Source organism: Meleagris gallopavo, chromosome 27 (genome assembly GCF_905368555.1).
Source record: "Meleagris gallopavo chromosome 27, MGAL_WU_HG_1.1, whole genome shotgun sequence".
NCBI lineage: Eukaryota > Metazoa > Chordata > Aves > Galliformes > Phasianidae > Meleagris > Meleagris gallopavo.
In genome coordinates, this window is record NC_139430.1 from 523,164 (window position 1) to 537,372 (window position 14,209).

General features: G+C 61.4%; 2 protein-coding genes across 3 annotated transcripts; both read left to right on the top strand.

The window, feature by feature from the left end:
- The first annotated feature begins 122 nt into the window (after nt 1–122).
- On the top strand, nt 123–5,554 carry TAGLN2 (transgelin 2). The gene is made up of 5 exons (XM_085210079.1): nt 123–278; nt 3,595–3,776; nt 4,665–4,839; nt 4,924–5,026; nt 5,107–5,554. The coding sequence occupies exons 2-5, from the start codon at nt 3,597–3,599 to the stop codon at nt 5,246–5,248; spliced, it is 600 nt and encodes a 199-aa protein (XP_085066205.1). The 5' UTR covers nt 123–278; nt 3,595–3,596; the 3' UTR covers nt 5,249–5,554.
- A 672-nt stretch (nt 5,555–6,226) lies between these two features.
- Nucleotides 6,227–13,945, top strand: CFAP45 (cilia and flagella associated protein 45). Of its 2 annotated transcripts, XM_085209794.1 has the most exons (11): nt 6,227–6,412; nt 8,046–8,173; nt 9,433–9,574; nt 10,241–10,405; nt 10,625–10,803; nt 11,084–11,213; nt 11,431–11,577; nt 11,653–11,766; nt 12,506–12,699; nt 13,464–13,688; nt 13,794–13,945. In XM_085209794.1, exons 1-11 carry the CDS (start codon nt 6,236–6,238, stop codon nt 13,903–13,905), a joined length of 1,713 nt encoding a protein of 570 aa, XP_085065920.1. In that variant the 5' UTR covers nt 6,227–6,235; the 3' UTR covers nt 13,906–13,945. The 2 variants fall into 2 exon arrangements, with proteins under 2 accessions (XP_085065920.1, XP_085065921.1); XM_085209795.1 differs by lacking the exons at nt 13,464–13,688; nt 13,794–13,945 and adding an exon at nt 13,310–13,457 and having other exon boundaries at nt 6,229–6,412.
- The last annotated feature ends 264 nt before the right edge of the window (nt 13,946–14,209 follow it).

Consider the following 14,209-nt stretch of genomic DNA (forward strand, 5'->3'; position numbering starts at 1 on the left):
CAGCCTCCCCCCCCATTGGCACCCCGTCCCATCACGGCCACTTTATCCCAACCATCGCCCATCGCACCCCCATATCTTATCGTTCCCCCCCCCCTCCCCAAAGTGCCCCCCCGTCCCATCGGGGCGGTGCGGTTCTCCCCAGTCCCAGCGGTTCGGGTCCGCCCCGGGGTCGGGCGGTGCCGTTGCCGCCCCTCCGCGGTGACATCAGCCGTGAAAAGGGCGCGGGCGGCGGCATCCGCCACTGCGGGACCGCACCGGGACCGGGATCGGAACCGCAGGTACCGAACGGGGCGGGGGGCACCGGCCGGGGGTGGGAGCGGGGTGGGTACCGGGAGGAACGGGGGTGGGCAAGAAGGAGGGGTTTGTGTGTATGGGGACGGGGGGGGGGGGAGTGGGCACCGGGATGGGGTCTCCGGCTCGGGGTCTTCGGTTCGGGGTCTCCGTTCAGCTTCCGCTGTTCTGGTCCATAACGGCGGTTCCGAGCTGCCCAGGAGCCGCTGCGGGGTAACGGCACCGCGCACCGCGCCCGGGAACGGCAACGGGAGCGGAGCTGGGTGCGGCTTCCGGCCCCGCGGCCCGGGGGGGGTGGGGGGGGGAGCGGCTGTCGGAGAGCTGCTGAACCCCCCCCCCACCCCCATGTCCTGGGGGTCCCCATATCGCCCATCCGAGGGTCCCCACCGGGGTCCCAGCGCGTCCCGTTGTCCCACCCCATGGGCACCACGTGCGCTCTTTGCGCACCACCCGGGGGTCTCCTCCCCATTTGGGTCCGTCTGTCCCCGTCCCCCCCCCCGCCCCGCTCCCTCGTGGTGGTTCTGTGCGCTCTGGGCCGGCTCCCGCCCCCTCCTCATTGCCCCCTGCAGTGTCCGTGTCCTCTGGGACCCCTCCCCACCCCTCTCTGCCCCCCGGCATGGCGATGTCCTCACCGATTTTGGGCACCACCAGAGCCAAGGGTGACAATGGGGTGGCACTGGGGGTCTGCAGTGACACAAACAGCCCCACGTTGGCCAAACCGACCCCCCCCCGCCTTCCCAGCCACGCAATCCGGACAGCTTTGTTCCTCACCCATTGGCTTTGGGTCCTGGGGAGCACCTTATCACCCCCTCCCCCCCCGTCTCCCATTGGACTTTGGGTGCCTTTGGTGGCATTGGGTGATTTCCAGTTTGGAGTGTTTTCAAGGTTTTGGGGCACCCCGGTGATGTTGGGATGACCTCGAAGTTGGGGTACCTCGGTGGCATTGGGGTACCTTGGTGGAACTGGGGTGTCCCAGCGATATTGGGGTGACCCTGATGGCATTAAGGTGGTGTTGGGGTGACCTTAAGGTGCTGGGATGCCCTCGGTGGCTTCGGGGTGCCTTAATGATGTCTGGGGAGACCCTGGTGGTGTTGGGGTGACCTCATGCTGTTGGAGTGCCTTAATGGTGTTGGGGTGACCCTGGTGGTGTTGGGACGCCTTGGTGACGTTGGGGTGACCTCATGGTGTTGGGGTGCCTTAATGGTGTTGGGGTGACCCTGGTGGTGTTGGGACGCCTTGGTGGCATTGGGGTGACCTCAAAGCATTGGGGTAAATTGGTGGTGTTGGGTTAATCTCAAGGTCGGGGTGACCTCAAGGTATTGGGGTACTTTGTTGGCACTGGGGTGACCCGGTGATGTGGGGTGACCTCAAGGTGTTGGGGTGATGCCCAAGTGACACTGGGGTTCCTCGGTGGCATTGGGATGGGGTGCCTCGGTGACATTGGGGTCCCCCACATCTGGGGATGTGCAATGGGGTCCAGGCTCAGCCCAGCCGTACGTCCCTCCCCAGGAGGAGCTTTGGGGGGAGCAGTGCAGAACGCATAACCCCAAATGCCCACCCAATGGCTGTAGGGTATTGGGAGCGCCCTGATGTGGGCAGCGTTGGGATGCTGTCACCCAGCCCTGGGGACCACCGGGTTCTGTGCCCCATAGCGCCCTATAGGATGGAGCCAGGAGCCATTCCTGGGGCTGTTGGGGTTTGTGGTGTGGGGCTCCCAGGGCAGCTCCCGGATCTGGCTCCGATCCCATACAAACGGGTGCAGTTTTGCAAACATTCAGTGAGCAGCTGCCAAAAAAATCTGAGCCAACACAATGGGGGAACTGGGGGAACCCAGCTGGGGCTTGGGGTGGGTGGTTTGGGGTTAGGGTTTAGGGTTGAGGGGTTTGGTTTAGGGTTGAGGGTTGGGATTTAGGGTTGGGGTTGGTGGTTCAGTTTAGGGCTGGGCTTTAGGATTGGGTTTTCGGGGTTAGAGTGGGTGGTTGAGGTTTGAGTTTGGTGTTTGGGGCTCGGGATGGAGTTTAGGGTTGGGTGGGGATGGAGTGGTGCTGCTATCGGGATGGCAGTGCGGGGGGACCCGAAGGGGACCTTTGGATGGGGTTGGTGATTGGGGTTTAGGGTTGGGTGGGCACAGGGTGGCGTGCCACCATTGGAACCTTTGGGGACCTTTGGGTGGGGTTGGTGGTTGGGGTTTAGGGTGGAGGTTTAGGGTTGGGTGGGCACACAGTGGGGTGCCACCTTTGGCACCTTTGGGGACCTTTGGATGGGGTTGGGGGTTGGGGTGGAGGTTTAGGGTTGGGTGGGCACACGGTGGGGTGCCACCATTGGCATCTTTGGGGACCTTTGGATGGGGTTGGTGGTTGGGGTTTAGGGTGGAGTTTTAGGGTTGGGTGGGCACACAGTGGGGTGCCACCATTGGAACCTTTGAGGACCTTTGGATGGGGTTGGGGGTTGGGATTTAGGGTGGAGATTTAGGGTTGGGTGGGCACACGGTGGGGTGCCACCATTGGCACCTTTGGATGGGGTTAGGGGTTGGGGTTTAGGGTGGAGGTTTAGGGTTGGGTGGGCACACAGTGGGGTGCCACCTTTGGCACCTTTGGGGACCTTTGGATGGGGTTGGGGGTTGGGGTGGAGGTTTAGGGTTGGGTGGGCACAGGGTGGGGTGCCACCACTGGCACCTTTGGATGGGGTTGGGGGTTGGGGTTTAGGGTGGAGGTTTAGGGTTGGGTGGGCACACAGTGGGGTGCCACCATTGGCACCTTTGAGGACCTTTGGATGGGGTTGGGGTTTAGGGTGGACGTTTAGGGTTGGGTGGGCACAGGGTGGGGTGCCACCACTGGCACCTTTGGGGACCTTTGGATAGGGTTAGGGGTTGGGGTTTAGGGTGGAGGTTTAGGGTTGGGTGGGCACACGGTGGGGTGCCACCTTTGGCACCTTTGGGAACCTTTGGATGGGGTTGGGGGTTGGGGTGGAGGTTTAGGGTTGGGTGGGCACACAGTGGGGTGCCACCATTGGCACCTTTGGGGACCTTTGGATGGGGTTGGGGGTTGGGATTTAGGGTGGAGGTTTAGGGTTGGGTGGGCACACGGTGGGGTGCCACCATTGGGATGGTAAAGCGTGGGGACTCCAAGGAGGGGCCGTGCACCCCAATGCTGTCACCACGGCACCAGGCAGGAAGCAGGGAGCGCCTGGCACGGGCGATAAGGTCCAGACAGACAGACAGACAGACATCCCAGGGGAAGGGCAGTGCCAGGAGGTGTCACCACGTCCCCAAGGGAGGATGGGTGACGCAGAGTGTCCCCACAGGCATGGCAAACAGGGGACCATCGTATGGGCTGAGCCGGGAGGTGCAGCAGAAGATCGACCGTCAGTACGACCCCGAGCTGGAGCAGCTTTTGGTGCGCTGGATGGTGGGGCAGTGCGGTGAGGACATCCCCCAACCCGCGCCTGGGCGTGATGGATTCCAGCAGTGGCTCAAGGACGGCACCGTGAGTCCTTGATGGTGGGGACTGCAGGGGAGGGGGGGTCTGGTGTCACCTCACTTGGTGGTGAATGGGGTTAAGGGAGGGTCGTGGTGTCCCCTCGATTGATGTTGGGGTGGTCGTGGTGACCCCTTATCTGACATTGGGGTCATTGTGGTGCCATCGTATTGAGGTGGTCGTGGTGACCCCTTATCTGACATTGGGGTCATCCCCATTGCCTTGGGGAGGTCACAGTGTCCCCTCAGCTGATGTTGGGGTGGTCACAGTGCCACCGTATTGAGGTGGTCCTGGTGCCCTCTTACCTGACGTTGGGGTCATCATGGTGCCACCATATTGGGGTGGTCCTGGTGTCCCCTTATCTGACATTGGGGTCATCACGGTGCCATCATATTGGGGTGGTCATGGTGTCCCCTCACCTAACATTGGGCTTATCGTGGTGCTACCAGACTGGGGAGGTTATGGTGCCACCATACTGAGGTGGTCCTGGTGTCCCCTTATCTGACATTGGGGTCATCATGGTGCCATCGTATTGGGGTGGTCATGGTGTCCCCTGACCTAACATCGGAGTCATCGTGGTGCCACCATATTGGGGTGGTCCTGGTGTCCCCTTATCTGACATTGGGGTCATCACGGTGTCATCATATTGGGGTGGTCATGGTGTCCCCTGACCTAACATCGGAGTCATCGTGGTGCCACCATATTGAGGCGGTCTTGGTGCCCCTTATCTGACATTGGGGTCATCATGGTGCCGTTGCTTTGGGTTGCTCCTGGTGTCCCCTCACCTGATGTTGGGCTCATCACGGTGGCACCACATCGGGGAGGTCACGGTATCACCACATTGGGGTGGTCGTGGTGCCGCCACGACCCCATTTTTGTCACCACGGATGCCACCAGGTCCTGTGCCGCCTCATCAACAGCCTCTATCCTCGGGGCCAAGCGCCGGTGGCCAAAATCCAGGCGTCCTCCATGGCCTTCAAGCAGATGGAGCAGATCTCCCAGTTCCTGCAAGCAGCTGAGCGTTACGGCATCGCCGCCACCGACATCTTCCAGACGGTGGATCTGTGGGAAGGTGAGGGCTGGGGACGATGGGGTGACACCCAGATGTCCCCAAAGGGTGGGGAGGGGGAGGTGACACCACGTTGGCACCACGCAGGGAAGAACATGGCGTGCGTGCAGAGGACGCTGATGAACCTGGGCAGCTTGGCGGTGGCCAAAGGCGATGGGCTCTTCGTGGGAGACCCCAACTGGTTCCCTAAGTAGGTGATGGGGGTCTGGGGGAGGGGGTCACAAGGGGGTGGGGGGTGACGTGGGTTGATCCCCATGGTGGTGGCCGTAGGAAATCGCAGGAGAACCGCCGCGTCTTCTCGGAGGATAAACTGAAGGAGGGGCAGAGCGTCATCGGGCTGCAGATGGGCACCAACCGTGGCGCCTCACAGGCGGGCATGACCGGGTATGGGATGCCCCGACAGATCCTCTGAACGGCCCCAAAACCCCCCCACCCCGACCCCAAAGCTTCCGTGGGGCTGGGGGGGTCCCCAAAGCGCATCGCTCTTCCCCATGGACCCCCCCATGGACCACCCCATGGACCCCTCCATGGACCAACCGGGGCTGTGCCCACCTGCCAGGACCAAAATCTGTGGTTTTTTTTTTATAATAATTATTTTGTCTCCGTGTCCCAACCCCCCCCTTCTCATCCCAACACCGCTGTGCCTTGGGGGGGGCCGTGCTGGGGAGAGCCCCCCCCCCAGTGGCTCTCGCCCCAATAAATGGCCCCTTCTTGTTTACACGGAGTGAGAGTGGTTGCGGGGTGGGGGGAGGTGGGTAGGGGTTAAGGTCGGGTGGGGGAGGGGGGGGTTGGGGTTGGAGTCGGGTGGGGTGGGGGCTGTCCCCACAAGTGTGGGGCCCAATGGCTCTTGGGGTAGGTAAGAGGCAATGGGGGGGGTCCAGGGGTGAGGTGGGGGCACTCACCCCATGGGGGGGGGGGTCTGGTGGTAATGAGGGGAATGGGGGAGGAACCCCCCCCATCTCCACCCCAAGGGTGGGGGCAGCCCTGGGCTTCGAATGTGGAGGTGGGGGAGCACGTGGAGGGGCGGGGCTACGGGAAGGGGGCGGGGCTTAGAGGCTGCGGGAGGCGGGGACACGCGTGGAGGGGACCCGTGGGGACGCGCGTGGGGAATGGGACGCTCAGACACGGGGACACGACTGGGAACACAGAGATGGGAGGGCACAAATGGTGACAATGGGGAAAGGGACGCGAATGGGGCCAGCCAGGCGTGGAGACGCGTCTGGGAACGAGCGGGAAGGGGGACGGGATGGGGACAGCCGGAGCCACGCGTGGAGCTGACACCGCCGGAGCCACGCGTGCGCAGCCGGGGCCGAACACCTCCCAGCGACCATAGAGTCGGCTCCGCGCTGCCTAGAGCGGCGGCTCCGCGCCGGCCCCGCCCACAGCGCGTCTCGTTGCCATGGGAACGCGCGCTCCCGTTGCTATGGAGACGGAGCGGAGGAGCGGGATGGCCAGCGCTGCCCGCGGCCTGCAGGGCCTCAACGGGACCTCCGCAAACCCCCCCGGCTCCAGGCAGCCCTCCAGCCGCTTACGGAGACGGGCACGGAGCACCGAGGTGGATGAGAACCTATTTGGGGTAAGGGGGGGGCGGTGGGGCTTCTCCCACCTCCTCGGGCCTGGAAACCCCCCCCAGGCCTCGACCCCAAACAGTGGGCCTGAGACCCCCGGCCCTCAGCCCCCGACCCATGGGCCTGGAACCCCCCCCCCGGGCCTGGGCCAACTTCATTGTGGGCTGGAGGGGCTGAGCACCCCTCAACACTTTGGGCTTTGCTGGAGGGAAGGGCTGTGTTTTTTTTGGGGGGGGGAGGGGCCACACAGCCACCAACCTCAGCAGTGTGTGGCCCCCCCCCCCCCCCCCCAACCTGTGCCCTATGGCCCCATAGCACAGCTTTATGGCACCCAACGCCCTTCAGCTCCAAGGCTGCAGCCCTGGGTGCTGCCCCGTGTCCCCAATCCCACCCCATTGGGATCCCTATGGAGGTTCTGCCCCCCCCCCCCAAAGAGCTATGGGGCCGTCAGCACTGCAAGCCAGACCTTCTGCCAAAAAAACAGCAGCAAGAAATCGCTCTTTTCAAGGAGAGGAAGGAAAGACGACGTCACAACACCCGCCTCAGCTCTGGGCTCCATCCCCAGCAGCTGCTCCACGCAGTTATCACAGCCTTACAACATTCCTACAATCATTAATTGGGTTCTTGGAGGCGGATCCCATCCCGTTCTCCAGGCTCTGAGTTTGGCAGTGCTGAATGCAGCCGTTATCTGTTGGCAGTGCTGCCCAGCCCTGTAATTAAACACGCAGCTGATAACGGTGATGGATGAGAAATGCAACCTGAGGGCACTGAGCTGCCCTGCCCAGCCTGGCACGTGGGGTTGTGCCCCACTGTGGGGTGTGGGGTGGGCACACGGCTGGTTTTGGACCCACAGATTTAAGGAGGAAATTCAGTATTCAGAGGGCAATGGGTTCCTCAAAGAGCTGTGGGTGCCCCAGCCTTGGAGCCTGAGGCCATGGAGGGGCTGTGGGCAGCCTGAGCTGATGGGAAGCACTCAGCCCATGGCAAGGGGGAGGATTTGGGGTCTCTCCCAACCCAGCTGTATTGGGGTCCCACGCTTCATTGTCTTTGGGGTCCCTTCTTCACCAACCACGCTGTGATCCCATGGCTCTGTGATCTTTAAGGACCCTCCCAACCCAACCACGCTGTGATCCCTCGGCTCTGTGATCTTTAAGGACCCTCCCAACCCAACCACGCTGTGATCCCACGGCTCTGTGATCTTTAGGGTCTCTTCTAACCCAACTGTGGCCTCACATCCATCCCTGAGAAGGTGATGGAACAACCCGTCCCATCTCCAAGAAGGGGAGGTTTATAAGGAGTGGGGCGGTGTGGGACCCCCCCTCCTCTCCCCATCAGGAGCCTCGGCTCGCTAGATGGCGATGTCACCTCGAGCGCGGGGACCTCGGCGGAGCTGCTGAGCCGGGAGAACCGGGAGGAGGCGGAATGGGACCCAGTGTGGGGTTTTCCTGAGATTTGGGGGCACTTTGGGGGGGATTTCTGCCACCAACAGAGGGGACACGGAGCTGCCCCCCCCCTCCCACCTACCCTCTGTTTTACTGCTGTGATCTCACGGCGCTGCGTTGGGGTTTTTGCATCGGTTCCTCCCCAGCTTTGGGATCCCCACTCGCTCCCCTCGCCCATCTTTGGGGTTTTTCCTTACAGCCTCCGCAGCCTCACGGCCCCATTGTGCTCCTACGGGATGCGCGCAGCGCTCCAAAGTCAGCGCCCGGCGCTCAGCACCGCCCCGAAACCATCCGTCTGCTCAGCAACGACCTCATCCGCAGCCTCGTGTGAGTCACAGACCCCAAACACCCCCCTAAACCCCCTCAACTCCTCCCCAAACAACCCCCCCCCCCCCACCCCTCCCAGTGCCAAACATCCCCAAGCAGCAGCGATGCCCCCCTCCCTGGGCGCACAGCTGTTTGTCCACAAGGTCGAGCAGTCAGAACCCGGCTTTAATTACATCACCTCATTAAAAACCCGCAGGGCACGGTGCCATTATCCCGGGCAAACCCCACTGAGCCTCATTTTGACCTTCCCCCCCTCCCCCCCTCCCTCCCCCCCTTTTTTTTTTTCCCCTTCGCTTCACCTCCCTGCTTCCACCCCATACAGAAGCACCGCAGCCCTTTGCTTCCAGGTTGGGCTGAGGATCCCACGCTCAGAGCCCCAAATTTTGGGCCCATATTTCCTCCACGTGGCTCCATCAGGAAGCATTTGGGTTCCTTTTCCATTCCTAAAAATCGGGGTGCAGGTTGGGCACCCAAACACGGACAGCTCAGGCTGCGGTCGCTGTGTCACCCCATTTATGTCACCCCATTTATTAGGGCCGTTGGTGCCACTACCCATTCTTTAAAGCGTCCTGGAATCCGATGCTGTGATTCTGGGGCACTTATTATGCAGGTATCTGTCCCAGGGGTGGATGAAAAGGTGACACATAATAACAGTGACTGCATTCTTAGTCCCCAGAGCCTTCAAAGTGCCCCGTGAGTTTGGTTAATGCACCGCACGCGTCGCCGTGCTGCAGCTGAGCAATGCTGGCAGTAATTAAAACTCCTCACAACTCACCTGGAAATAAATAATAATAAAAAAAAAACAACCCAACAATACCCAGCCCTGTGTCATTATCCACATTTTTTACACGTGGGGAAATGGGGGCACTGAGGTGGTTTCCTCCAAGGTTGAGTCACCGTGGGGCAGAGCTGCGTCCTCCCCCCACACCAAACTCATTCCGTCCAACAGTGCTGCACCCCTGGATCTCTCTGCTTGAAGCTCGGGGGGCACATTTCAGCTCACTTCCATCCTCCCAGCGGCAGCTGTGGGGCTGGGTTGGCCCAAAGCTCTTTGGGTGCTGTGTGTGGGGCTCCGCAGAGCGTTGTGGGTTCCCCCATTGCCCAGCTGCCATCCCTCTCTGCTCGGGACAGGGATGTCCCAGCACTGAGGTGACACCGCAGTGCCATGAGCACACCGGGAGGATTTGGGGGTGAGCTGGGAGGGGGGTGAAGGACGCTCGGCAGCACTGACTGCTCTGCTCTGTGCCCTCCTCTCACAGCATCCCCTCAGAGAAGCCAACACCAGCCCTCATCATCGGCCTGCAGGACTTTCAGCGCATCCAGGAGTCGTCCCGAGTGCTGAGCAAGGAGCAGCGTGCAGCTGAGCTGGCAGCCCTGAAAGCACAGAGGGAGGCAGACCTCGTAGGCACCCCCCCTGCCCACCCTTAATGCCGTGGGGGGCACCCATAGGGTGTGACCACCGCCCTGCGCACCTTGGATTGTGTGCCCAGCTTCAAACCCTACACCTCTCCAACCCTCTGAGCCCAGGAGGGGAGGTGGGGGGGTCCTAAAGTTTGCAGTGCTGCGTGGGCTGCACCCCACACCTCCCCAGTGCACCTCTGTGGGGTGTCTCCTTTAGAAGGGAGTGGGGTTTTGGTCCAGGGGGTGCAGGGTGGGAGCCCAGGGGTTATGCAGGGTGGTGGCCCAAGGGTGAAGGATGGTGGTCCAGGGTTCAGGATGATCGCATGGGGTAGAGGGGTGTAGGATGGTGGCCCAGAAGGTGTAGGGTGGTGACCCAGGGGTCAGAATGGTGGCCCAGGGTATGGGATGGTGGCCCAAGGGTTCAGCCTGGAGGCCCAGCAGTGCAGGTTGGTGGCCCAGCAGTGCAGGTTGGTGGCCCAGCAGTGCAGGTTGGTGGCCCAGGGTGATGGATGGTGGCCCAGCAGTGCAGGTTGGTGGCCTAGCAGTGCAGGTTGGTGGCCCAGCAGTGCAGGTTGGTGGCCCAGCAGTGCAGGTTGGTGGCCCAGCGTGATGGATGGTGGCCCAGGGCTGCGGGTTGGTGGCTCAGCTCTCCCCCTGTCCCGTTAGGAGGCCATGAACGAGCGCAAGGCAGCAGCAAAGCGACAAACCCTCCTGCAGCAGAGCAAGCAGAGCGACCTGGAGGAGGAGGCGAAGGAACGCGCCCAGTATCTGCTGCAACGGGCGAACAGGATGCGCATGGAGCAGGAGGATGAGATCAAGGAGTTCAGTGAGGTAAGGCCAGGAGCTTCCCATCCTCCTCCCCAGCATCACAAATGAAAGGGGAGAGGTGGCACGAGGTGCCCCGAGCCCCACAGGGCGCTGTGGCACGGTGAGGATGAGCTGTGAGCGCTGCCTGCTGCTGCCCAGAGTTGTCTTCTCCTTCCCTTTTCCGTCTCCTGCTCTCTATCTGTCCCCATCCACTGAGCCCAGGGACACCCCTTGTCCCCACAGCTGCTCCTGGGTGTGAAGTGCCACATGATCCGCGACACGCAGATCCTGGAGAAGAAGCAGATAGCCAGAGAGCTGGAGGAGGAGGAGAAGCGCCTGGCCAGGATGATGGAGGTGGAGAGGCAAAAGGCCAACGAGATGCAGGAGGAGCTGGAACGCAGGAGGAAGCAGGAGCTGATCCAGTGAGCAGCAGGGCCCTTTTTGGAGAGGTGGATTTGAAGGGCGGACTGTTTGGTGGATAAAGGGTTGGTTTTATGGACGCAGCTGTAGGGCTGCGGTCGGTGGCTCTGTGTCCAGAGGGAAGTGGTGACGAATGGAGTCCCCCAGGGGTCTGTCTGGAATTAATGCTCTTCTTATCAGCGGGATTGAGGTCCCTTCCAACCCAACCATGCTGTGATCCCATGGTTCCATGGTCTTTGAGGTCCCTTCCAACCCACTCAGTGATCCTACGACTCTTTCCAGAGGTAGACAGGAGCTGGTGAAGCAGATTGAGAAGAACGCGGAGGAGCGGGCGCTGAGGGCTGAGCAGAAGGACCAGGAGAGCCAGGAAATGCTTCGGTACCTGGAACAGCTGAAGATGGAGGAGAAGAAGGTGTGCTGGACAGGAACCAGGGGGCTGCTGGGGAGCAGAAGGGGACGAAGGCAGATTTTCACTCTTGGAAGGGTGACCCGGTGCTGGGGGAGTCGGTCTTGGTGCAGAATTGAGGCTGTGGTCTCTTGGGGAGGCTGGGCCTCCTTCCAAAGTGACTCTGAGCCCACGTGGAGCGAGCACCCCATGCACCCCACGGACCCTCAGCTCTGTGCTTCAGGAGTTGGAGCAGAAGAAGGAGCAGCAGAAGAAAATCCAGGCTGAGATTAAACGCATCAACGACGAGAGCCAGAGGTGCAAGGAGGAGCAGCTGCAGAAGGAGAAGATGGAGGATGAGCGAGTGCTCGAGTACCAGAGGCAGAAAATGGTACTGGGGCTGAGCACAGCAGCACGGGTGGGTGATGGGATGCAGGGAGCTGCCACCAAACTCTGTCCCACGTAGGAGCGGGAGGCAGAGCTGGAAGCTGAGCAGGAAAGAATCCGTCGGGAGAAGGAGAAGGAGATGGCACGGCTCAGGGCCATGCAGGAGAAGGCCCTCGACCAGCAGGCAGAGCGGGTGAGAGTGCTCCTGCAGCTCGGAAAGCAAACGGGATCCTGGGCTCCAGCAGCAGAGGGGTGGCAGCAGGGACAGGGAGGGGATCGTCCCTCTCTGCTCTGCTTTGTGAGGCCCCATCTGCAGCACTGCGCCCAGGGCTGGGGCACCCAGGGCAGGAGAGACAGGGAGCTGTTGGAGAGGGTCCAGAGGAGCACAGAGATGAGCGGGGGGCTGCAGCACCTCCCTGCAAAGCCAGGCTGGGGGAGCTGGGCTCGTTCAGCTGGAGAAGAGGAGGCTGGGGGTGAGCTGAGTGCAGCCTGCAGGACCTCAAGGGAGCCACAAAGAGGAGGGGAGGCAGCTCTTGGGAAGGGGAGATGAGAGCAGGACGAGGGGAATGGCTGGAAGTGGAGGGAGGGCAGCTTTCAGCTGGCTGTCAGGGGGAAGTTGTTTGCTGGGAGAGTGGGGAGGTGCTGGAACAGCTGCCCAGAGAGGCTGTGGATCCCCGTCCATCCCTGGAGGTGTTGGAGGGCAGCAAGGATGGGGCCCTGGGCAGCCTGGGCTGCTGTGAGACGTGGAGGTTGGTGGCCCTGCATTGGTGTGGGGTTGGAGCTTCGCGATCCTCGAGGTCCCAACCCAAACCGTTCTGTGATTCTGTGAGGGCTGGCAGATCTGCCATCACGAAGCAAGGAGCGCAGCCATGAAAACCATTCCTCCTCAACCTTCCAGCCTCACTGCCATCCCCTTCTGTCCCTGTGGGTAGGACGCACTGAGGGCCAAACGCAGCCAGGAGGCGGCCGAGCGGGAATGGAGGAGGAAGGAGAAGGAGGCAGCACGGAGGAAGGCTGAGATGGAGGAGCAGCTGCGGCGGGGCCGGAGCCAACAGATTGCTGAGAAGGAGCACTGCATGGCCGTGCAGGTGATGAGGGACCGGCACGACTTCGAACGCATCCTCCGGTGAGCTGGGATCTGTGCTGAGCTCAGTGTGATGGCGTGGTGGGGTGGGAGGTGGGAAAATGTCTGCTCTGAAAGGGTGGGGGTCCATCACTATGGGCTGCCCGGGGTGGGGATGGGGTCACCGTGCACGGAGGTGTTCAGAAAGGTGGAGGTGTGGTCGGTGGTCCTGGTGGGTGTGGGTTGGCGTTGGGCCTGGGGAGTCTCGGAGGTCGTCTGAGCCTTGTGGTTCTGAGTGGGAATGGTGGGGATGGGCTGGGGTTGGGCTTGGGGGTCTCGGAGGTCTTCTGCAGCCCTCGTGGTTCTGTGAGTGGGAATGAGTTGGGCCTGGACTTGAGGGTCTTGGAGGTCTTCAACCTTCGTGGTTCTGTGCTTCTGTTTAGGATCGTGCTTGATGGGAATGGTGGGGATGGGCTGGGGTTGGCTTGGGGGTCTTCAAGGTCTTTTTCAACCTTCGTGATTCCCCATTTCTGTGATTATTTTGGCAGACACAGTGGGGGTGGGTCAATACGGCGACCTTGGAGGCCTTTCCTGACTTTAATGACTCTGTCAGTGGGCACAGCAGGGAGGGTTGGCGGTTGAAGATCCTGAAGGTCTTTTCCAACCCCAACAGCTCCACGATTCTGTGATTCCGACATCAGGGATGCTGGGGAGGGGTCAGCTTGATGATTCCAACCTGGACGATTCTACCATTACACAATGCCACAGGCAGCGAGGACGGGTTAACGGTTGGATTTGACGACCTTGGAGGTCTTCTCCCCCCTCAGGGCCCAGCAGAAGCAGATAGAGAAGGAAAAGGCGGAGGAGGCTCGGAGGGCAGCCCTGCAGTTGGCCCACGCTGATGATATCCGACGTCAGATAAAGGAGCAGCAGCAGCTGAGGGCCCAGGAGCGCATGGCTGCCTTTGAGGAGAGCCAGAGGCTGCAGGAAGCAGCTCAGCAGCGCAGCCGACGCATCGCCCAGCTCAAGCAGCAGAAGATCCAGGAGCTCAGGTGGGGCCCGCAGCCCTAAATCCCATCCCGGCTTTCCCGTTGGGTGTCTCCTTCAAACAGAACCCGCTCCAAGCATCGGCATCTGATGGTTTCTTCTCTTTGCAGAGCTGCTGGCATCCCGGAGAAGTACTGTGCCCAGGTGGAGCGGTGGGCACGGAGCGGGGCTCAGCCCCACACGGGGCAGAAGGCAGCAGCTCGGGAGTTTCGGCTTTCTTAGGCAGAGTTGTCTACAAACAGAGATGTTTATGGAGCAGGCAGCATCTCCTGTCCTTCTCTTGCTTCCCACCTACAGGTCGGGGTTGGGGTTGGGGTCGGGGTGAGGGTTGGGGTTGGTTGGAGTTAGTGTTAGAGTTAGGGTTAGAATTGGGGTTGGGTAAGGGCTGGGGTTGGGGTCGGGGTTGGTGTTGGGGTTGGGTTTAGGGTTATGCTTACCGTTAGTGTTGGGTTGGAGTTAGAGTTAGGGGTAAGTTAGAATTGGGGTCGGGGTTAGGGTCGGGTTGGGGTTGGGGTTATGGTTAGGA

Bases quoted from the DNA above. Each gene is read 5' to 3' on its own strand.
- TAGLN2 (XM_085210079.1), top strand. From the start codon at position 3,597: ATGGCAAACAGGGGACCATCGTATGGGCTGAGCCGGGAGGTGCAGCAG. The intron at 4,840-4,923 runs GTGAGGGCTGGG...GGCACCACGCAG, and splicing joins GACGGTGGATCTGTGGGAAG to GGAAGAACATGGCGTGCGTG. The intron at 5,027-5,106 runs GTAGGTGATGGG...TGGTGGCCGTAG, and splicing joins GACCCCAACTGGTTCCCTAA to GAAATCGCAGGAGAACCGCC.
- CFAP45 (XM_085209794.1), top strand. From the start codon at position 6,236: ATGGGAACGCGCGCTCCCGTTGCTATGGAGACGGAGCGGAGGAGCGGG. The intron at 11,578-11,652 runs GTACTGGGGCTG...TGTCCCACGTAG, and splicing joins AGTACCAGAGGCAGAAAATG to GAGCGGGAGGCAGAGCTGGA. The intron at 12,700-13,463 runs GTGAGCTGGGAT...CTCCCCCCTCAG, and splicing joins GACTTCGAACGCATCCTCCG to GGCCCAGCAGAAGCAGATAG.